General features: G+C 50.7%; 1 protein-coding gene across 1 annotated transcript; it reads left to right on the top strand.

The window, feature by feature from the left end:
• The first annotated feature begins 2,653 nt into the window (after window positions 1-2,653).
• Window positions 2,654-6,456, top strand: LOC117838796 (uncharacterized). The gene is made up of 2 exons (XM_034718967.2): window positions 2,654-5,281; window positions 5,718-6,456. The coding sequence occupies exons 1-2, from the start codon at window positions 2,725-2,727 to the stop codon at window positions 6,155-6,157; spliced, it is 2,997 nt and encodes a 998-aa protein (XP_034574858.1). The 5' UTR covers window positions 2,654-2,724; the 3' UTR covers window positions 6,158-6,456.
• Window positions 6,457-24,673: the final 18,217 nt, after the last annotated feature.

Raw genomic sequence — 24,673 nt, 5'->3', positions numbered from 1 at the left:
GGATCAGAGGCGATAACGCCACTGCTTGATCAAATGACAGTCAGCCAACCAGGTTTTAAAACTGGAATTCGTTCAGCTGCAGTATTACAGCTCCAGGGACCAGAGGGCTGCGCGATTTTTTCCAAAAAGGTGTACCGCTGGATCGAAAGAGCGCCACTGTTCTGTCAGCATGGCCATGTAATGTAACAGTAGCGAGACAAACCGGCCACTCCAACAGCTCGGATCGGCAAAACGGACGCTGCTGCAGCGGCCACAGTACCCGCAGTGGCGCGGGGCAGGATACGGCCAGGGCGCCTGCGTTATGATACCCCGCGTATGTCGGCCCTGCCCCTGCGCGACGACAAGGCCGCCGGGGGGGGGGGGGGGGGGGGGGGGGGGGTAGAGGGAGGCGAGCTACTTTAATCGCCTGAACCAACGGCCGAAGATCCAGAATCTAGATGTGCACGAGGCGCCCAACACTCACAAATCGCAACACAAGCGCTCCTGCTAATCGGGCATTTTGCTCTGTACGTGTACAATCTACGGGGCGGATGGCTGGCTTTGTCCGAGAGACCGCACGTAGTGGACCGTGCCGTGCGGGGTATCTGCGTTCAGAAGTTCAGAAAGCCCATGCTCGCAGGCCACGGCAGCAGTCATCTGACACCGCAAACACCGTGCACACGAGTCCAAGGCCATCGCAGCTTGAACGGCGATTCCTTACGCACTCGCTCGCTGAAACGTTGGCGACGGGAAACTAAAACAACAACAGGAAAAGGCCGCGCTGCACTTGTTTATGAGTAAACAAACCCCCCCAGGAGGGCTAATGGTGGGCTACCGCTTTGTTTAATCCATGGACCCCAACAATCGATGGTGCAAACAAAGCGGCCGCCGCTTTGGGCCGCTCGATCGGGCCCGACCCAGCCCCACGCCGCCGCGGGAACCGGGGGCGCGCGCGGTGCATGCGAGTCGTCAATGCGGTGGCGCCGGGTTGGTGGCTAGCCCCGGACCCGGAGCGCGCCGCGCGCGAGCACCGTGCGACACCGCGGGAGACGCACCATCATTTCCTCCGACCCGCCGCGCTCCGGCCGCGCGGGTTCCCGCAGTCAGTCCCCCCCTTCCGCGTCCTCCTCGTTTGCCGGCCGAGTCGGAGCGGCGGCCGTGTCCGGGGACAGAGCGGAGGCTCGCTCGCGGGGTTCCACCGGGACCGCATCATGGCCGGGTGCCGGACGATCGGCCCATCCCCCTCCCCCTGCGCGTGTTTCCTCTGCGGCAGGTGGGTAGAAGAATGATTCAGGAGGCCGGCGCGGCTGCGATCCTAGAATCCTGGCTCGCCGTGGGGTCCCCCTCCCGACCCGCGGAATTTGCCGGATGCTTGCTTGGTCGCGCGGCTTCGGGGACGCTTGCGCGGCACTTTAGCTTTGTTTTGTTCGCTGGTGTGCGCTGATACGACGGGCATCCATGGTTGGATGTGTTGCACGTCTTCTCGGAGATAAACAAAGACGCCTATGTAGATTGTGATGATGGGTGTCTCACCGTGACCAGGAGAATTTCTCTCTAACCTTACTATTAGTCACAGGGGACAAAAAAAAATGAATGCCGTATAGACCACGGGCATAAACACGTCTAATGTACGTCGTACAGTGCTACTACAAAGGTACCACAGCGTACCAAACACTGCAGAGTTTACCCGCAGCGAATCCAGGTCCAAGCGAGGCTCACGCTCTCCACGCTTACCGCACTGTTTCTGACATCGAGGACCCACTACCCGAACGGGCACAGCAGGTATTGTTCCGTCTTCGTGCTCCCCCGATACGGTAAAAGCAGATACAGGCCACCACATGTTTCGGTCACTCTTCCTACTTTTGCCTCGCTCAATGACCGTGTGGACCCGCATGTAGGTTCATACACACTTGGCCTGCGAAAAAGTGCATCCACCATAATTACTCCTCCCGACATTAGTCTGTACTTCCATCAGCATAAAAATCATCAAAGAAAAACTTTATGCATTCAACGCCACATGTATGCTCTGGATACCGAAATTCCCTTTTCGAATCCGGAGGGCTTGCTTCATCAGAGAAAAAGTACCACGGTACTCCACTGTTTCTGCCACATAAGCCCCCAGAACTATCCCAAAATTCAGGATAAGAGCTCAGCTTAGTCACACAGACGCTACAGCAGATGGAGATGGTCCATGACTTCGCAGATTAGTCGATCTGTGAAGGTGTTTTCTTCAAGTGTCACATCTGCGAGTCCTTAATATGTTCCAAACATTCGTTTCAAAAAAAAAAATCCAAACACACCAACATGCATCCTACTTCCGATACAATACAAGATCAGTGGCTGCCCTTTACTCCTTCTGACGATCCACATTATCTTCTGGACTGAAGAAGAAAGAGACTTTTAACGAAGCATATTTTTCTCGCATCATCTGAATACTTGACGCGGCACATTTTCCAGTCGTGGGCTACTTTCAAGTTTTAACATTGTCTGATAAATACAAGAACAGAACTGTAGCTGATCCGACACGTGTGCAGGTGATGACTGCTGATGGCACATACTACTGCAAAACCTTCGGGCCTTGGAAGAAAGAGTGCAAAAGGAGCACAATGGAAATCTTAAAAAACTCCCAGGCTGACATACAAAGCAACAACGAAAAGAAAACGAAGGCAAAACAACACACTCTATATCCCACGCTGTCCACCTGCGCTCGGACACCCACTCCACTCACCGCACCCATCCACGGCGATGGCGCCATCCATGGCCGCTGCTTCCACGCTTCTCCTCCCCGTCCTCCTCCTCATCGCCACCGCCAACCACTGCGCCGACGCCGCCGACTCACCCTCCTCCCCGGACGCGGCCGCGCTCCTCAACCTCTCCGCGGCGCTCACGGACCCCTCCGGCTACCTCGCCACGCACTGGACGCCGGACACCGCGCTCTGCTCGTGGCCGCGCGTGTCCTGCGACGTCGCCGACAGGCGCGTCATCTCCCTCGACCTCTCCGGTCTCAACCTATCCGGCCCCATCCCGGCCGCCGCGCTCTCCTCCCTCCCGCTCCTCCAGACGCTCAACCTCTCCAACAACATCCTCAACTCCACTTTCCCCGACGAGATCATCGCGTCGCTCAGGAGCCTTCGTGTTCTCGACCTCTACAACAACAACCTCACCGGCCCGCTACCGGCGGCGCTCCCTAAACTCACCGACCTTGTCCACCTCCACCTCGGCGGCAATTTCTTCTCCGGCAGCATCCCAAGATCCTATGGCCAGTGGACCCGTATCCGCTACCTGGCCCTCTCCGGCAATGAACTCACCGGCGAGATACCGCCGGAGCTTGGCAACCTGTCGACGTTAAGGGAGCTGTACCTCGGCTACTTCAACAGCTTCACCGGCGGGATACCGCCCGAGCTCGGCAGGCTGCGGGCGCTCGTCCGGCTCGACATGGCCAACTGCGGCATCTCCGGGGAGATCCCGCCAGAGGTGGCCAACCTCACGTCGCTCGACACTCTGTTTCTTCAGATCAACGCCCTGACTGGGAGGCTCCCGACGGAGATAGGCGCAATGGGGGCGCTGAAATCTCTCGACCTGTCGAACAACTTGTTCGTTGGGGCGATCCCGGCGAGCTTCGCGTCCCTCAAGAACTTGACTCTGCTGAACCTCTTCCGCAATCGCCTCGCCGGCGAGATTCCTGAGTTCATCGGCGAGCTGCCGAACCTCGAGGTTCTGCAGCTGTGGGAGAACAACTTCACAGGCGGGATACCGCCGAACCTTGGCGTGGCCGCGACCAGGCTCAAGATCGTCGACGTGAGCACCAACAAGCTCACCGGCGTTCTTCCCTCCGAGCTGTGCGCCGGCGAGCAGCTGGAGACGTTCATCGCCCTGGGGAATTCGCTGTTCGGCGGCATTCCGGACGGGCTCGCGGGTTGCCCGTCGCTGACGAGGATTCGGCTGGGAGAGAATTATCTCAACGGCACGATACCGGCGAAGCTGTTCACGCTGCCGAACCTGACGCAGATTGAGCTGCACGACAATCTGCTGTCCGGCGAGCTCAGCCTGGAAGCCGGGAAGGTGTCATCGTCGATCGGGGAGCTCAGCCTGTTCAACAACCGATTGTCCGGCCAGGTGCCGACCGGGATCGGTGGGTTCGTAGGACTTCAGAAGCTACTGCTCGCCGGGAACAGGCTGTCCGGCGAGCTCCCGCCCGAGATTGGGAAGTTACAGCAGCTCTCAAAGGCGGACCTTTCCGGGAACTTGATTTCCGGCGAAGTGCCCCCGGCGATCGGCAGATGCCGTCTGCTCACATTCCTGGACCTCTCGGGCAACAAGCTCTCCGGCCGCATCCCGCCGGAGCTCGCTAGCCTCCGCATCCTCAACTACCTCAACGTATCCCACAACGCACTCGAAGGGGAGATTCCGTCTGCCATCGCCGGCATGCAGAGCCTGACGGCCGTCGACTTCTCGTACAACAATCTCTGGGGCGAGGTCCCGGCCACCGGCCAGTTCGCCTACTTCAACGCGACCTCTTTCGCCGGAAACGACGAGCTATGCGGGGCGTTCCTCTCCCCGTGCCGCTCCCACGGTGTCGCGACGTCGGCCTTCGGCTCCCTCTCCTCGACCTCCAAGCTCCTCCTCGTGCTCGGGCTCCTCGCGCTGTCCATCATCTTCGCGGCCGCGGCCGTGCTGAAGGCACGTTCGCTGAAGCGGTCCGCCGAGGCCCGCGCGTGGCGGCTCACGGCGTTCCAGCGTCTGGACTTCGCCGTGGACGACGTGCTCGACTGCCTCAAGGAGGAGAACGTGATCGGCAAGGGCGGCTCCGGGATCGTGTACAAGGGCGCGATGCCGGGGGGCGCGGTGGTGGCCGTGAAGCGGCTGCCGGCCATCGGGCGCGCCGGCGCGGCGCACGACGACTACGGGTTCTCGGCGGAGATACAGACGCTGGGGCGCATCCGGCACCGCCACATCGTGCGACTGCTCGGGTTCGCGGCCAACCGGGAGACCAACCTGCTGGTGTACGAGTACATGCCCAACGGCAGCCTCGGCGAGGTGCTCCACGGCAAGAAGGGGGGACACCTGCAGTGGGCGACGCGGTTCAAGATCGCCGTGGAGGCGGCCAAGGGCCTCTGCTACCTGCACCACGACTGCTCGCCGCCGATACTGCACCGCGACGTCAAGTCCAACAACATCCTCCTCGACGCTGACTTCGAGGCCCACGTCGCCGACTTCGGCCTCGCCAAGTTCCTCCGCGGCAACGCCGGAGGCTCTGAATGCATGTCCGCCATCGCCGGCTCGTACGGCTACATCGCTCCTGGTACATTCCCTTCACAAATCGCTATCCTTATTTTCTGCTTCACTGTTTGCTATACTCAGCTCACTGTACAGACTTTTCCATGTTACTCCTGTCCAGTGAATTCACTGCAGAAATTTTATTTCAAAAAATCACTGCAGAAATTCTTCCATCTGCAAGATTTTACAATGTCCTGTTTGCTGCCAAATGTTACCTGCATTATTCAATCATGCTAACACTGGTTCTGTATATCATGTGGAAATTTGAACAGAATTTTCTTTCAAAAAAGAAAGAAAAGAACCGAATGGCTTCTGATATGTTTTTACTGTGTCCTACACACCCATTGCATCGTACATCCTCTGACCCTGAACATCTGATAGCTGCGTTTCGTCGCTTTGTCGTTTTTAATGGGGGAAGTGTTGGCTGTGATCTTATGTGGCTTCATTCTCCTGTTTCCCAGAGTACGCCTACACGCTCAAGGTGGATGAGAAGAGCGATGTCTACAGCTTCGGCGTCGTCTTACTAGAGCTCATCACCGGTCGTAAGCCGGTCGGAGAGTTTGGCGACGGCGTCGACATTGTGCAGTGGGTGCGGATGGTGACCGGCTCGAGCAAAGAGGGCGTGATGAAGATCGCCGACCCGCGCCTCTCGACGGTGCCCCTGTACGAACTGACCCACGTCTTCTACGTCGCCATGCTATGCGTCGCCGAGCAGAGCGTCGAGCGGCCCACGATGCGTGAGGTCGTGCAGATCCTGGCCGACATGCCCGGGTCGACGTCCACGTCCATTGACGCCCCCCTCGTCATTGAACCGAAGGAGGATGCGAGCTCGGAGAAGCCGCCTCGACAGCAGGAAGGGCCACACGACTCCCCGCCGCAGCATGATCTCCTTAGTATCTAGAAGTGCCACCGGAGGAATTGGTCGTGGTGGTACTAGTAGTCCTTTGTAGCATCCAATCCCGCTGTTCTTTCAGTATTTCTTGTGTAGCGTTGGAACGTGGCGGTATGAGTGAGTGTGCAAGAGGTAATGTAACATGTAAGCGTGTTCGGGTAACTAGTTTATTACCACTATCACATAAGGTTGATTAGGCCTTGTAATCTCTGTGTCATGTACAAATCAAGCTGTTGGAGCTTCCAGTCCAGCTCTGAAATCCACGGAGGGAGGCTCAAGTCGCCAAGGAAAATGGTTTGAAATTGCTAGTTTCGTGCTGCCAGAAATGGTTCCCCTCTGCTGATCCTGCACTGCACTGCAGGCTAACACCAACGCGCCAACGCCACAGCCCACAGGTCAGGGCCGCGGGGGGAGGAGTAGTACGCACGATTGCTGAGCACCTGCCGCTACGCTATTGCTATCCCGCACAGCGGCACAGGAGCAGCGCTGCCGCTGCTGGCTCAGTTCCCGCATGGAGACGGAGACGGGGCGCGTGCACGTGAAGGGTCAGTTCCGCCGTGCCCTTCTCTCTCTCCGGCCTGCGGAGGTCAATGACAGGTGGGCTCACGCCCATGGGCTTCAGAGTTTGAAACATATGTCACCACACTGCTTGCTCTACGATGTCGTCTCGGTGGCTCTGGCCGCCAGGGCGCTCGCTTCGCTTCGTTTCATCTGATCTGGTCGTGCAGCGGCAGCACCCGCTGCGGCGTGTTAGTCCAAGGCTCCATGCTGCGGCACTGTGACACTGTAACTGCTGCTAGAGAGTGCAAGAGTGACCCGGGCAGAGGCAGCACACCGCGTGATGGGGTGACTGACTGAACACGTAGTCGGAGCTGTGCAGCGCGTACAGTACCAGGGCAAGGAGGCCGCGACGGGAGTGCGCTGCCACTGTTGCTATCCTGCACCGCGAGGCGAGCGAGCGCGGCGAGATTCGTGCGTGCGTTCCAGCTTGTATATCGTATTGTATGGTCAGGTCATTTGTCAATCCTTTGTCACGGGGTCACACCACGGCCGTACGGGAGAAGAATCTCCTCTCGTCTTCGCAGTGGAGACCCGAGCCACCGAGGGGCTCTCGTCGCGTCTCCGGTCACTGGTTTCACAACTGTGAATCTTCGTCTTCCTTACGTGTCGGTTGGATACTAATTAAAAGTATTAAATATAGTCTAATTATAAAACTAATTGCACAGATAGAGGGTGTGTTTGGTTGGTTGTATCATTTGATTCATGTATGAAATGATTCAAAATAATAATGATCCTTTTGTTTGGTTGGGTGAATTGGACCAACTCATCCAGGATGAAGCCATCCCACTTAATACATTATTCTACTAATTAGAGTGAACCATATGGTACAAGCAAATTGGTTGAATCACCTCATCCAGGATCATCCATGCATGCATCATGTGGTGCATGCAACCAAACACACCCAGAGTCTAATTCGTAAGACGAATCTATTAAGCTTAATTAGTCTATGATTTGACAATGTGGTGTTACGGTAACCATTTGCTAATGATGAATTAATTAGATTCGTCTCGCGAATTAGATTCCATACGATTAGTTTTGTAATTAGATCATGTTTAGTCCTCCTAATTAGCGTCAAACATCCAATATGACCCTGATAAAGTTGAGCTTCCTACTGGCAGGTAATAATCCAATGCAATGCACTCTCGAACGCCAGGATCCATGTAAGCTGGTAGTGGGGCCGTTTGCAATCGCCTTCCACCAGTAGCGTACTCCTTCGACTTGGACATTTCCATTTACGGGCACCGTTGAGTGGTTCAGCGCACGGATGTGCACGTATGGTCCACGACAGCTCAACGATTCGACGACGACAAAGCCTAAGACAACAACTAACAATGACACTTGTGGTTGTACCCAATACCGCTTTTAAGGCCACCTCAGAGCAACTCGATCTTGTTACCAACAGGACTTGCATTTGGTGCGTAGAATGGTTCCAGGTGACAGGTGAGTGCTTTGCTTGGATTGGATTGGCCTAGCGAGTAACCATTACTCGATCAGTACCTCTGGAACCTTTTTCCTTAGGAGAGAATTTTGAAGACCAGGAGCGTGTTCTACAAACTGGTCTAGGAAACAGATTGCGCGTCCCGGTGCCAAAATTAAGTAGCACTCCATCCATCCAAGAAATAATGCGATAAGCAAGGTAGACGTGCATTTTCATCTCTGATTACAACGAATCCGATCAATCATTCATTCAACAAAGTGAAAACTGCCGCCCACAATGTGTTACATCTGTACATAGACACATATGTACACAGTTCAATCATTGAGCTGTGCATCCATTGGTGTGGCTCACGCAGACGCATAGACGGCAGGGCATCGAAGACAACGGCCTAGTATAGGACACGCCAGAGCTAGAGGCCACCGTATACTAACCGATCTACTAGCTAGACGAGTAGATGATGAATTCATGGATGGGGACATGGAGCACGCAGCTAAGGACGGCCGCTCCGGCGGCCCGCGAGCCACATCAAGTCTACTTCCCTCTTTAGCCAAGACCCGCGAACTTTTCCTTTTGTCTCGGCTCCGGCCGGCTCCGCGGCCCCGCCACTCCCGGCCTCCCGCCGTGGAAACCATCCACGGGCTCTTGGCGTCGACCGATCGGCGGAATGAAAGACACGGCGTGCAAAAGCAGTCACCGTACCCCGCCGGCAAGCTGTACGCGCGCACGTATAGATAATGGATGTATATATGGCCGGCCGTGGAGCAGGATGTGACACGGATCACGTAGCTAGGCCTCGATTGCCTTGGCAGTATGCTGGGCGCCGCATGCATGAGCCGTCGCCTCCTGCGCCCTGGCCCCTGGCCGTGGCCGGTCGCGTCGCGTGGGAGGGATGGGACTATGGGAGGAAGGGGCGGAGGAGATGCAACGGGCAAAGGCATCGGCATCGGCGCCGGGCCGTCGGTCGGTCGATCACTCCATCGACGGAGACGAGATGATGTCGCGGCGTCCTGGCGCGCGCGGAAGCGATCGAGGAGGACGGACGGCCGGGGTCGACGGATGGATGATTCGTGCTTGGACCCGGACCGGGCGCGGCGACCGGGCGTGTCGCCTTGCAAGATTGACGAGACGCGCTGTTGGCTGCTCTAGGCTGCCTTTGCGTTGCTGTGCGCGAGGCGTGCCAATGCATCGCCATGTCTCGTAATTTCCCTGCCTTCGCTTTACGAGTCCTAGCCAATGGGGCTGTGCCTAGGTTACCACGAGGGATTCTCTCGCAGCTGTTGTTGTGTCCTGTACTATGTGGGCAGCAAGCAAATGCTTCGTCGTCACGCGGTCTATCGTGTACGTACCACGTGTACAGTTCAGGCTATCCTATCACGATGCAAAAAGACCTATTCTAATCCTTTTATACATACGAGGGAAGCCGTAATAATTTAAAATCCATGCATGGACGACCGAACAAGACGGGAGCCTAGCTGCAGTCAGTAATGTGTGGTCGAGTCATTGTCGTACGGTGTCCGTGCAGGGGCTGTCAGTTTATCTCAGCTGCAGATCCCAGATGAGACTGTGAACTGGAAGGGGACATGGGACATGGGCAATCTTCTGCTCCGAAACGTCTCTCGTTAGCTGTGTTTAGATAGAGTTTAGTGAGGTCACATTGGATGTTCGATGCTAATTAGGACAACTAAATATAATCTAATTTTTAAATTAATTGTACAGATGAAGTCTAATTCACGAGACGAATCTATTGAGACTAATTAATTTATCATTAGCAAATGGTTACTGTAGCTCCACATTATCAAATCATGGATTAATTAGGCTTAATAGATTCATCTCCTGAATTAGACTCTATCTATGTAATTAGTTTTATAATTAGATTATATTTAATACTCAATTAGTATCAAACATCCGAGGTCACCCTTAGTTGTTCCTCCCCAGTAGGGGTTTAGATTAATTGCGGTTAGGATTAGGTCAACCTCTGCAACGCCTTTTGTTCCCGATCAAACCGGCGTGGTGTCATGGAGCTAAACAATGATGGCGCGTGCACGATGATCGTGATTCCTGTGCTCTTTCGTACAAGCTGGTGCGCTTTTGCCGGTGCGATTTGGAGCGTCTCTCTTGACACTCCCGTGATCATAACTACTCCGTGGTCTTGGTTGCTATTGCTAAATCAGCTCAAATCCTGGTAGCAGCAAGTAACCTCGTTCGCGACACACTTGTGCAAAGTGGTGATGTAGTTCCGAGTCCCTTTGTTCATTTCTATAATATTTCCTTTTTTTTGAAATACGGATTAGTTTAACCAAATAAATTCTTGGATCCACTAAGCAAAGAAATGAAATTTGGATTCCTACAATCCTTCGGTGTGTTTTCTATAAACCATCTGACACCCACAAACACGCATGGAAACCCCCACACGCATGAATGTACCTATCTACATCCTACCCTGTAACCACATCCTAAGATTTGTAAGTTGTTTTGGCTTTTCTAGGTTTATAGATATTTGTTGGCGCTGAAAATTGGTCGATGATCCTCAGCGTCGGAAACACGACTCGGGAAAATCTGCTTAACTCCTGTTCGGGTTATTGCCCTGGTGCGGTTCGCGCGGCGTGTCAGTCAATCTGACCTGTTGATTGACAAGAAAAGAAAAGAATTAAATTCCAGGGGTTCCGATCGGCTAAATTTCCGATCTGTCTTGAAAAGCGTATCAGCGAATCGGCCGATTTACTGTAGAGATAACCGGCTATAGACAACCGATATCCATGTAGCAACTGTAAATAAACTGCTAGAGCAACCTAAACAACGCTACAAAAATAGCACTTGAAATAGATCTAATCGGCTATGTGATAATAAATAAAAATAATGATGAAAAGCTGACAGTTCGTATCTCAAGCTGGATAACTGGTGATAAAACTAAAACAACAGGTAAAATCTATAATTCTAGTTAATATCGATAACTGTTGAATAAATCTAAACGAAAGTTGGCAAAAGTTTTCTGCAATGTCAGCTATATGGTTCCTTTTATTCCTTTTCATGATGATATCATCAACATAGGCTAGAATGTTTCTTCGAAGCTGAGTGCTGAACACTATTGCTATCATTCTTGAGAACGTTGACCGAGCGTTCTTGAGACCCTCAGGCATTCTTATGAAACAATAGGTGCCGAAAGGAGTGATGAAACTTGTCTTTTCTTCATCCTCTTTTTTCACTCTTACTTAATGATATCTTGAGAACATGTCGAATAGTGACAACATTTCACTGTATGCAGCATCGTCTACTACCTTGTCCACCCTTTCCAAGGGGAAATTGTCTTTTAGGCATGCCTTGTTGAGGCCGGTAAAATCTATGCACATTCTCCATTTGCCATTCTTTTTCTTAACTGGTACGGTGTTCGCTAGCCATTCGTGATATGTAACTTCACGGATGACATGAGCATCTTATAGTCCTTGTACTTCTGCTTTCACAGCTTGTACCTTCTCTTCTGACATTTTCCGCAGCTTCTGCTTCTTTGGTCTTGCCCCCTTTTTTTATTACTAATTTGTGTTCCATTATGTCTCTATCAACCCCTTTAGGTCGCTTGCGGACCACGCGAAGACATCTTTGTTCTTATTCAAAAATTCAATCAACTCTTTTTCTTCATCAGGCTCGAGGTTAGCTCCGATGATTACTGCTCTGTCAAGGATGTCATCATCCAACAGCTCTCTTTTGGTTTTGCCATCGGGACTCATTTTTATTTTCTCTTTGTATTTTTTTAGCTTGATGTATGGCTTTTTCTTTTCTGAGGATTCAACTTCGTTGGAACATGCTAAGTGGTGTACATTTTTCTATCCAGAAGTCTTACCCTTTTCAATGTCTCGAGCCGTCCGTTGGTCACCAAATACTATGATGAGTTCTTTGAGAGCTGGGATCTTCATGCCCAAGAATAATTGTCTTATCGCAGCATCGAATTTGTAGATGAAACCCCTTCCAAGGATTGCTGTGGCAGAACCACCCAAATTAACCTTGTACTCAACTTTGCCTCACATCCAAACTGACACTTTAATCAAGTCAATCTGGTAGTTTGTCGAGTTATACCCAATAAACCACTTGTTTCGGATCGAAACAAAAAGCATGCTCACATGAAGATCGTCCAACCCGGGGGAAGTTGGGTCAGCCAAGTCAAACTGGCAACCATTTGCTCAAAATCAACATTTCCTGAAAACATAGCCGCGAGTAAGGCTGAGTATACTAATACTCAGCAAGATTTACCCGTCGGGTGGTAACTACTCCACCAACTTCTAGACATGCAAGGCTTTTTGGCTGAGGGGTTTGTTTTGCTAAAAGCATCTAAAGTAGGTCCTTACTTTCAAGTTTTAGCAGCAGATTCTAGTAGATTAACCATTCTAGGTAAGCGCCTGTTCTAAGCAAGCAAGTTGAGCAAAAATTTTATTCCACGCATCATCATTAAGATAACCATTCTCTGTTCCACTTGTTACTCAGTGCAGAAGTGGGTCAAGCAGCCCCAAACTGTGAGGGGCAAACGATTCGAATCAAGTTTTTTAACCTTGCAAGGTGAACCTAATCCCACAACATTGCATACCACAACGAGTCCACACATGTTAGCCATCCCCTTCAATCCCTAAGCACGTGGTCAGGCCCACTTTCCTTGGATACAATGCCCCACGGTCCTGGAACGTCGTCATACTGGGACTGCACTTGTACCCACATGATGCACCAGGGGAACCGAGTTCCAAAGACAATGGGGAGGTACGCCCACATCCCGATTTGATCAGATACTAGACTTCCCTATCCCATACTAGATATGAGATTAGTGCTTTTAAACACTTGACCACAGCTCTAAACACATTTTGACCTTAGCATCTTTTCCTAGACAGACTGGGTAAATTCCACCAAACCAGAACCAAAGCCCGACCACGTCCGTCATCCTTATGGTTGTAGTATAAATAAACAAGCAACTCCTTTAACTTGCGAGTGACAGGAAATCACTCGACTTTTACTGAGTCCCTATTACCATTGCAACTACTCGGCCTATCATGCTAGTGTTCAAACATATGTACCTGAGATCATGCAACTAGATTTTCATCAACTCCTATGAACTTAAATGCACAAACATAAGTAACATAGGTAGTGCATGAACTTTAAAATACTTAAAAATAGGGTTATACTCCGGGGTTTGCCTTCCTGTTGTAAGTTAGTAAGGAGCTTGTTGGATGCTTGACTGGGCTCTTGCTTGGCCTCAACGTGATGCATCTCGGCAGGTACTTCCTTGGTCATCAAGAGCAGTTCGTACGTTTCGTCTATGAGATTCGCTTCTACATAAGATGCATATGCAATAGTTCAAGTTTCCATGCTATCACATGTAGGATGTAATTCATGAATTACTGTAGAATTGTAAATTGCATTTCAACCATATTCACCTAGACAAGATTCCAAACTTTCATTATCTTCATGAAGTAAAGTGTGTTGTGATTTAAAACCCGAGGTTGACTTTGATGGTGATTGTGTACACATACAAGGTTTTAACAACCTAGACTTCACAAAAGAAAGGTGGAGGGGGGGTCACTTTAGGGTTGCTCAAAACTCATTTGGAAAGTTATCCTCTTTCTGAATTTTTAAACAACTTAAATAAGAAAAGTTGTTTGTATAGACAGGTTCTGCAACTTTTATATAGACAAAAGGTTAAGTTGTTATAACAAATTTGAATTTATCAACTACCCCCAAATAGAGCTTTTGAGGTATTTTTGGACATTTAGGGAATTTGAAATGTTTCCAAAAGTTGGGATTTGGACTTGAATGTTTTTCTACCTTACCAACCTAGTTGCTTGTTTTTCACACTTAGTTCCTTATTTGGCCTTGACTTTATTTTGCCCTTTTTGTGAGATTTCAAGTGCTAAGTGTATTGCATTTTAAACATGACAAGGTTTAAGGTTTGAGTGGGGTTTAAACTCTTAAACACTCCAATTAACTCTTTGCAAAGCACACTAAAACTAGGGATGTTACAGCGAAGCAAGGATAATACATTTCCACGACATCAAATGTAATGTGCTCTGTTCTAGCGTTGTCTAGTGTTTCGAATGATACTAGCAATGTGATTTTTGCCAAGGCTCTTACTAGCTTCCCCCCAAAACCAGTCAAGGGTACTTCTGCTGGTTGTAATAGGCGGAGGTCGATTTTCATCTCACTGAATGTGTTTGAGAAGATGATGTCTGTTGAGCTTCCATTATCAACTAGCACTTCCCAATTGTCTAGCCTTCGATGATAGCCTCGATTACCATCGCATCATTAAGCGAGACTGTTTTTATTTTGAAATCTTCCTCGGTGAAGGATATTGGCATGTGTGCCCATAGTGGCTTAGCTGGAGGTCCATTAGGGATGATTGAGTGGACTTTCCTAAAGTAATTTTGTCTATGCTTTTTGTTTTCGAATTCTAGCGATGACCTGCCTGCTATTGGCATGATCATGCCGTAGGTGGGCAAGGTGTTGGAATTGGTTTTTGGATTTTTGAATTCTTGTGAGGATCCCCTTGCTATTGGCATTATCATGCCGTAGGTGGGTAGAGCTTTGGGATTGCTATTTTGACTATTATTAGGCTCAGCTTTGGGTATTTGATTGGGTAGATTTGGTGGAGGTAGTGATATCTCTTGTAGAGGCTGAAGCGCTGCGAAGATTGCAGTTTGCGAGACTTGCTAACTTTGAGATTGAAACTGTGGCGATGGTTACCACATCATAGTGGGTTGGTAGTTGAAGGAAGGATTGGTAAATGAATTTGCGAGGTTAGGTGTATGGGTGGTATTGAGGTTCATTTGTGGATAAACTTGACAGTATGGCTGTTGTGGCCAAAAAGAGGTGTAATGGATGGTTTTTGGCGCTACGGCTACTCTTTTTTCTTCAGCTATCCTTTTGAAAGTCTTTTTTGTTTCTGGGAGAAGTCGGTCGCGTGGTCTAGTTGCTTGCCATGAAATGTGCAATAACATTCGAGATTGGTTGTTTTGATTGTGTGGCCTCAGAGGTCCTCTGCCTCGGCTCCTCCCCCTGCCTGAGTGGCAACCTCTTTGCCCATTGCTATAACTTGTTTGCTGTTGCTGCTGGGGTTGTCCATTTTGATTTTGACTTTGTTGCCGTGAGGGTTGAGCACCCTCGATTGGTAGCACATGTTGAGCTGGATATGGATGTTGATGTTGTGCGAAATTGTATTCTGGGGTTGGCTAATTCTGATCTTTTTGGGCTTGCCTTTGGCAATTTCTCTCCATTACTCTTTTTGTGGTTCTCATCTGACATGCAGTATTTTTCTAACTCGGCGAACAAAGCTTCCATGGTTTTGGATTTTTCCCTTGTTAGGTGCGAAGCTATCGGGCCTGGTGTTACCCCTTTGATGCAAGCTGCTATGGCTACACTTTCATCCACATTTGGTGTTTGAGACTTCGATTGTACGAATCTTTTGACATAACTGGCTAGGGGTTCTTTGTCTCTCTGGATGCAGTGGAACAAGTCACTTGAGTCTGTTGTTGCATGATAGAAGCCTTGGAAGTTTTGTATCAGCTCTGTTTTGAGATCGATCCAGCTGGATACTGACTGCGGTGGGAGTAGTGAGTACCAGTTCAGCGTGGCACCCTCGCAGGCTATGATTAGGGACTTGGCTAAGACAACATTGTCTCCTCCAGCTGATGCTACTACAGCTTCGTAGCTCCTGAGGAACTGATGAGGGTCATTTTGCCCATTGAACTTTGGCAGTGAGACTCTCTTGTAGGTTGGAGGCTATAAAGCTATTTGCAGACCTATAGACAATGGAGAGCTTTGGTTGATTGCTACATAGGCGCCTGTCATCACTGGCGCATTGTGTCCAGTTAGGTTAGGATTTGCTTGCGGGATGTTTGTGGTGTTCGTGACATATTGCTGTCTCGAGGGTGGTGGTTGTGTTTGCGGTTGTGGTGGCGTGTTTTGTAAGTATTGCAGCTCATCCAACTCCTCTTGCAATTCTGCCACTTAGTGTTTTGCTTGATTTAGTTTTGCTATTTTTTGAGCTACTAGACGTTGGGCTTCCAGTTCTTGAGCAAATCTTTCTTTTTGTTATTTTAGAGTTTCGAGCTGCCTTAGCACCAAGGTCAACTCCTTTTCTGTTGCTCCGACTGGATCATTTGTTGTGCTTGTCTCAGGTTGTGCTTAGTTTGCTGCTTCCACCTCGGCCCTTTTTTTTCATAAGTTAGCCTTAACTCTCTTTAATTTCTCTATGGTATCTGTGTCATCTTGATCAACAGGGACAAGTCTGTTCTCTTGAGCCGCAGGGTTCTCTCTTTCACCCTCGGCGGCTCCCTATGGTGCTGTCTTATTTTTCTTCGTTTATGGCATCGCGGGTTGTTTTGTGGCTAAAAACACGGTAGGTACCTCTGTTGGTGTCAAACAAGTTTAACATCGAACAGATTTAGGGTTACAAATAAAACGGAACCTTCCTTTCAATTGAAAAGTGTTGTCCCTTTACAATGGGGTGGGGCTCCCCTTTTATAGCGATCCATGACCTACTTTACATTTCGAAAATATCCTCACTCAACCACTATATCCCTAGGATATGCCGTATACAAAGATCATTAAGGAATACGTGTACAAATTGAACTTTTCCACGTGGTCACGCTTCTCACGCGCTCCATCGTTAACCTCAGGACTTCATCCTCGTTCTGAACTGATCGCTTAGCCTTGAAACTTCTTCCACGTCCCAAGCCGAACGTCTAGCCTCGAGGCACCTATTTCATTTAGCCTTGATGAAAAGTCGTAACCTCGAGCAGTTCTCCTCCAAACTTCTTCCCTGGGTAAAGAATAAGGAAGTGGAAGTCCTGTGTTTGGAATCGACTCTGAACACTCGAGGATCAATCTAGTGAAAGTTAGTCATTATTGTTAGCATTTGTTACCCTCAAGTCCCTCCCGGTAGACTAGACAATGCGATGGTTCAAAGCTTATTCCCCAAAAGTACTTTTTTTTTAACTTGCGAGGTTAAAGGGTTTCGTTCTTCTTGTTGCCTGTGTGCAACTTGCGAGGTCAAAAGATTTCACATGCTGGGAACGGCGTTCGAGGGTGCTTAGTTTTTTTATCCCAAACACGGACCCAGTTCATGCTGCTGGCTATTGCGCAGCAACTCGCTTCGCCCTCACGTCAGGTGGCGACGCCGAGTGCCCGTCCTTCCGTCCGTCCATCGACCGGCCTTGCCACGACGCAGAAGCCAGAATACGGCTAGTAGTGGACCTCCTTTTCGGTACACGCAAGTACACATGTCCCCATGCACGCACGCGCCACACCTGGGCCCTGTTGCTCACCCAGCATCAAGCGCCACTACACACGCCACGCCGGCTGATTCCACAGGAGCAAGCAGCGTGCGCGCCGAACGATGTTCGCTGGCTGCACATCGTCCTCCCCGTCGCCGCCCGCGAAATCATGGGCTTGGGGCCGGCAGGAGGCAGCTAGCCTGCCCGGAAGCGGACCCACTGTTCGTGCTAGCTGCAGGGGAGCGCGTAGCAGCGCGTTCTGCTCGATCTTGTGCTTGGCGCCGGAGCCCGGAGCACGGGTCGTCGGAGGTGAACCACTGTCCCACTGTGTGTGCTGTGTGCAGGCGACGGCTCTCCTCATCTCTTTTGGCCGGTATGGTCACAGGGAGTACGAACACTCGCCCCATTTCTCCTGATTAGCCCGTCACCTATCAGTGACTGATGATCAGCCTAGTGGGCTGCTGGCGCTGCCACATCGTTCACATTCACATGCGCCTGCCAGCATGTCGATTTGGCGTTGCCATTGCCACGACGGCGGCTGTTGGCGACTTGGCGTATGCTGACTCGGCTCCCCGTCCGGGGCGTCGGTGAAGACTGGAAGAGAAGCGAAGGGGACACGAAGCCATGGGCGGATCTGCGGCGGCGTGGTCCGTGCCGAGCGCGAACCCCGGAGTGCGATCGATGGCTACAAAGAGGGCCTCTCGTCGCGTCCCGCTGAGGAGCTGATCCCTTCTCAGGCGGGCAGTGGCAAAGCTCCTTTGTCCCGGAGCCGCTTCTGGGGCTGAGGAACGTGACGTCCCGGAAGGGCCAAATCCATCTGCTTCCGGCTCGTACCACACTACCACTCTACTGTTGTCTGTTTCCTTTCCGAGCACACGCTCCTTTCAAAATGTTTGGTGAATTGCATGATGTCTATCCGTCCTAGCTACGAGTTTGTGAGCAGGATAGGATTATCAGATTAGGGCTCCGGCCGTATCTTCTCTTTTTGTCAACAGTGCCCGAGAGTACTGTACTGAAAAAGCGAGCTGAAGTGCTGTACCAAGATTTCAGCTTCAAACCAGGAGTTTTTGTCATTGTTTACTTGGTGACTAGCTCGTTGCAAGGTCCAACGCTACGTTTTCTGGCATTTTGATAGCCTTTTTTTCTTCTGAAGGAAACAAGGAGTCAAACGTGAGGTGCGCTTGTCACCGAAACACCGTAGCCGGTAGATATTGCCGTGGAAGCTTGCCGGTTGGAATCTACCAGCTGGCGGCTGGCCTGGTGCACCTTTCGGTGGTGGCAACAGTTACGGCCTCAGGCAGGCTTCCGGGCATGTGCGTGCCATAGCAATACACTCCCCAAACGCATCGCTTCAGACTTTCCGTGCAGGCAGGCTCCGAATCCACTGCTGTATCTTCTCTGAATACTGAATCTCAATTAACTAGTGAACTCCGCCATTCCTACCAAGAAATGTCCCCTTTAAAACCTCGCTCTTATCCTCTTCTCCCTGTCACTACTACTGACGGGCACAAAGCCCACACGGACACACGTGCCCCGCACGAACCTTTCGCTTTCGCGCTGCATAACAAAGCCTGCACTGCCAGTTTTTTTAAAAAACAAAAGAATCTGCAGGGCTCTCTGCAATCTGCAAGACTGCAACCGCCAAGAAATTCCAAAACGAGAGGAGAGGCCTCACCGACCCCCAAAAGCGGCCGTGTGGTAGCCTCCAAATTACTCGTGAAAATCAGGCACCCGCTGCCACAGGCTCCGACCCAGGATCGCGACTGTGCCATGGGCAGATACGAGCGCAGCGGAGGGAGCATGGCGATGGCATGGCGTGAACAATAAAGATGGAGAAAGTTATCAGAAAAATAAGGATGGAGAGGCGGTACAGCGCAAGCGTACCCGGAAATGAGAGCAGCAAGCAGCAGCTGCCTCTGAACATCGCCATCACTATAGCAGAGTGCAGGCAGTGCCTGTGGCTGGCAAATTTCTTCCCTCTGGTGTGAACTGGTGACTGATGAGCATGAGCGCTGCGCCTGCGCCCCTGCGCGCTGATGCTTCCATGTGCGCGCCTCAATCATGCACGCACGCAGATGCAGATGCAGGCAACCGCAATTCCACGGGGCCCAGCCGACGTACCAATCCTACGTGTCATGTCCGAGTGGCAGCTGTAGCACTAGATTATCAGCTTCGCTTTCTGCCCGTGTTTACCTGCAGCCACTCCATCCTCATTTCCTGCACTTTGCTTAGGAGCCCTGAGTCCTGACTGACTCCTTCACCTCGTTGATTAAACTAATCGCCTGTCAACCTGCGCACTTGCTTGAGCGGCAGGCAAGGAGTGGGCGCCCGGGGCAACCTTTTTTTAGCTGGTGATGTGAGGTTTGCTGGTGGTTTGGCCCTGGAGGGTCTGGAGGCGACAAGGACGCCAGACATTCCATGGCTTCAGAATGCACCAATCACGGCAAGCCTTTGTGCTAGGCCTAAGCAGCCGGGCAACTTTTTGTCAGGTCATGTGTCGTGCCTGTTTCATCAGGGTTTAAACTAATGGCGACATCAACGTACCCGCTCCAGGAACTTTGACCGGAGGATGATGGAGCGTGCGGCCTCATCCCAGTGGGGCTCACATGGCATTGGGAGACAGGGTTGCCTAGCTTCCATTCTCCATCCTCGTGAAAATTAGGGCGCAGAAAGTCAGAAATGCATAGGTTCAGGTTGTTCTCTTCTACTCCACCGTCCAAAAAAGATGCAAGTCTAACATTCTTCGTACGGATCAATGAACATATAAAATGAAGTATGTGCCTCTACATCTATGCATCAGTGGATCCCACATTTAGTTGGAGGTGCATTTTTTTAAGACAAATTTCAAATGCTAGAGTTCTATTCTTTCCGAGATGGGGGGAGTATTCACGCTCACGGGAGCAGAGAGGGAGGACATTGTAATTGTTCAGAAAAGTGAGCTGCATCAGTGACTGGAGAATAGAACTGCTTGTACTATACATCTTGCATCCGTCGAACTGCTGCGTTCAAAAGGAAAAAAGTTGCCAAGCCGCGCACACTGTTTCCAGATTCCGGATCCAATAATTCCAAGAGGGACAGCATGAGTCCGTAGCGCCCCCTCGTAGCCGTCGCGAGCTGAAGAATAATCAGTGTACTATATTCAGATATATTCGCTCCCCGATGGGCCTGTGTATTTTGCCTATGATGTACTATGTGCAGGCACATGCGTGCAGCATGATCGCGATCCAACATTTCCTGCAGACGACATCATCGCGTCACCATCTTCCTCCCTGTCGGATCGGATGACATCTTTAAATGCTTGTGATCACTATGAATCTGTGGCTCAGCAGTCAGCAACGGTGAATGACTGAATTCAGTGCTGTCACGCTTCATCATGCATAAAGAAATGAAAAGGCGTCGCTTGCAAGCTAAAACAAATTGGAGCTAGACGTTTCATGGATCACAATTTGTAATCTCCCGGTTGCAGGAGGCGCAGGACAGCAGGAGAGAACAAAGAAGATTGGGCATTCTATCATGTGCATACAAACGCAAAATCGGCAGCTAATTGACAAAAGATATTAGCTACCTAGGTCACAGGCATCACTGCGATCCACAAATTTTGTATCTTTGGTCATATGTTTGCTTAAGAAAACAACCTGAATATGTAACTTTGTAGCGAATATGGTCTCATTAAACTATAGTTTGTGATTTTGGTGATTGAGTGACAATATAATTATTGGGATTAATACCTTATCTAGCATGTACCTTGTAGGTTTTCTAAGTCCCAAGAATACAAACCAAACCATGGCAAAGTCCAAGTCATGGTATTCTTGATATCCAAATCATGGTATTCAAGTGTCCAAGCTATGGTATTCAAGTGACCAAGCCATGGTACCTAAGATTATTCTACAGTATTCAATCAACCAAATGAAAGAGAAAATGACGGTATTTTTGGTATGCAAGTGGCGGTATTTAATTCATAAAAGTCAGTATCATCGAATGATCCGATGGTCCGTCGGAGCAACGATCGAATGATCCGATGGTCCGTCGGAGCAACCATCGGAGCAAGCGTTGGAGCAATTGGTACAACTGGAAAATCAACTTAAGTTCTAGGAAGCACCGGATGATCCAACGGCATGATTTTTACAAGCGTCGGAGAAATTCTTGGAGAAGGTAGAAAAGGACCTATAGCACCGGATGATCCGACGGTCAGGAGTTGGAGGCGTCGGACGAAGCATATTTACTTTGCGAAGTTCCAGAGAGGTTTTGGCTAGAAAACCATCAGCACCGGATGATCCGATGGGGGCATTGGATGAAGCGTCGGATTAATTTTTGAAGAAATTGGGCGCGGGGGAGCCAACAGCTAGTTGCACTGGATATTCCGTTGCTACCCAAAAATACACCATTAGAACATCCGATGGTACACTTTAACTAGCCGTTGGAGCAACGACTTTTTGACGCTTTGGGCTATTTATACCTCCTCTACTCAACCATTTGAGGTTTGATGGAGTGTGCGGAAGTCCATTGGAGATCAAGAGTCATTAAGAATACATCCAAGCCACCAAAAGTGAATAAGTGATTAATTAAAGACTTAGCACAAGCTTAGAAGAGTGATTAGTGCTAGGATAGGTCTAGAGAAGAGAGAGTGCAAGCTGTGTTTGCCTTGTGATCGATTTTAGGAGTGAACCACAGTTGTACAAGGTGTGCCGGCGCCTTGGAGCCTTCGTGGCTCGCCGGCAAGTCTTCGATCCTCCGGCTTGGTGTGGAGCGTTGTCGACGACCGTGTGCGTGGGACGTGGAGACCCCCTTCCTTAGTGAGAAGCTCTTTAGTGAAGACGGTACCAAGGTGACCGGAAAACTTGGCGTGAGACTTAGTGGCCAAGCCTTTGCGGCAAGTCAAGGGGTGTCCCGGAAGGGACTTGGTGACCGAGAAGTTGTGTGAGTGCTTCAACAACGTGGACTAGTGGTGGCTTAGTACCACCGATACCATGGGATAAATCGTGTCAAGACACTACTAGAAAAATGAGCTCTCATCCCAAGACTTAGTACCGGTTACTTTTGGACCCGGTACAATGTTATATCTAGTACCGGATCTAAGTTTGGGATACCACGGCCCTCTAGTACCAGGTGGAGGTTCCAATCGGTACTAGAGGGTGACCTCTAGTACTAGTTGGAACCCCCATCCGGTACTAGAGGGTTCCCCCACCAACATTTAGATTTTTTCCCTCCGTCCTCGCACCTCCCTCCACCTTTTCTCCCCCCTCCGCTACCTTATCCTCTTCGTCCCTCCGCTGGCTCCCTTAACACTCCTCCTCGCATTCCGATCCTTCTCCTCGCCTCCTTCTCCTCTCACCTCCCTCAGCTCCCTCCACTGGCCCTCTCTCTCTTCCTCAAGCTCTCCCTATCCCTCCCCTCCACCGCCCCCCTCCCTCCCTCGAGCTCTCCCTCTCCCTCCTCCTCCTCCTCCTCCCTCCCTCGAGCTCTCCCTCCCCGACCTCCCCTCTCCTTCTCCCTCTGCTTGCCCCTCACCTCGTGCTTGAGGCGAGGAGCGGTGGCGGGGCGAGGCGTGGCGGCAGCGGCCATTGGGGCGAGATCCGGGAGCGGCGGTGACGGTGGAGCAACGGCGGCTGCAGCGGGCTCGGCGTGAGATTCGGAGGACGACAGGATGGCGGTGGAGGGATGGCGGAGGGCGGAGATTTCTTGTGTGGTTGTGCTGTTGTGCCTGTGTGCAGGGGGCGGTGGGGGCGGGGGCGAGGACCTGGCAGGAGCGGCGGCAGTGGGGGCCGGCGGGGAGGGGCGGGCTGTGGAGGGCGGCAGAGGGGGCCAGGAGCGGCAGGTGCTGGATGCGGCGGAGGGTGGCGGGGAGGGGCAGAGGCGGAGGAGCAGGTGGGTGGGTGGTAGGGCGAAGGCTAAGGAGCAGGCGAGGGAGTGAGGCGTGGCCGACGGAGGAGGCCGGCGGTGGGGGTGGCGGGGCCGGCCGTGGGGGATTTGCTTTTTTTAATTTTTTAATACCCTTAAACTAGTACTAGATGACCCCCCTCTACCGATTTGCTAGTACTAGTTGCACAACCGGTACTAGAGGGGGTTCCCAACCGGTCCTAGAGCTGCTTTTTCTAGTAGTAAGAGCTTGCTTCTCCTCATCCTTACCTCTTATGTTTCCATATTTTATACCTGCAACTTGTGTGCATTTACTTTCTTTGTGCAGTATCTTGCTAGGATTGGCTCTAGGTTACAAAACTTGTTCTTGATGAGGGTTTCACACTAGATCAGTCATAGTTGCACATCTTGATAGCATGATCTAGTTTAAGTTTGATGCAAAACTAGTGAAAGTCATATGTTAATATTTTAAGTTGCTTAATTCACCCCTCCCTTTAGATACGAGCGCAGATTCCTTTCGAAGCTTCATCATCCCAAATTCTGAATGCTGTCGTGTTTTTTCTGACGTCGAAATCATCCTTCTCCGAGACAATCGATCGATATTCCGAGCATTTCTTGGTCCAAGAGAAGTCTTTGATTGAGCACGACCGATCGATCACGCATCGCCTGTTTCGTTCCAAGTCCCACACATGAATCCAGATGCAGGTCATTCAGAGGTGCATACAGATACAGTCCTGCTTGGTCCAGGTCATGACTCATGAGTGTCTTTTTCTTGCTGCACGCAATTCATGTCCCCGTCGCTTGCAAGGATACGCAACGAGGTATAATTTACAGGTTGACGAGGGCCTCAAAACGAGCCAGTCGGTCATGTTCATGTGACACAGCAAGACGTTACAAGATTGGCAGCCACCTGATGAGAATGACTTCTCCGGGGTTCATGATGGGATCTACTCTGAATCCATCATTCCCAATTTCTCATCCAGGCAAGTACAAACGTACATCATAAAATTCTACTTGTAGTAATGAAATTGCTTACAGACTCGGTACCTATACCATACTGCTATCCAGACAGGTGAATCCTATGCCGTTCATTCGGAAGGACTAGTCATATATGTTAGCTAGCACATCATCAGCTACAACTTCTCCAGCACAGCATCATGTCGCTACGATTAGTGCCCTACGCGACAGCATTGATCGACGTGAAAGAAAACGAAAGGTGGCTCCATTCTTCCAGTCACGTCGAGCAAAAATTAGCTGCTGCTGAAGCCTGAAGGGAAGACAGCGTTCAAGTAGAAAGAAGAGCGGAGAAAAAGCTAGGACAAGAGCGAGTGGCGGTCACTCACTTTGATATAGAATGTCACTACACCATATAATAATAATAAAAATGCCGTGACTGACGTCCTTGGTGACGGAATAAACCCTAGT

This window comes from Setaria viridis, chromosome 9 (genome assembly GCF_005286985.2).
Source record: "Setaria viridis chromosome 9, Setaria_viridis_v4.0, whole genome shotgun sequence".
In the NCBI taxonomy this organism is placed as follows: domain Eukaryota; kingdom Viridiplantae; phylum Streptophyta; class Magnoliopsida; order Poales; family Poaceae; genus Setaria; species Setaria viridis.
The sequence above is the reverse complement of the archived record's forward strand: the minus strand, read 5'-3'. Positions and strand labels throughout refer to the sequence as shown.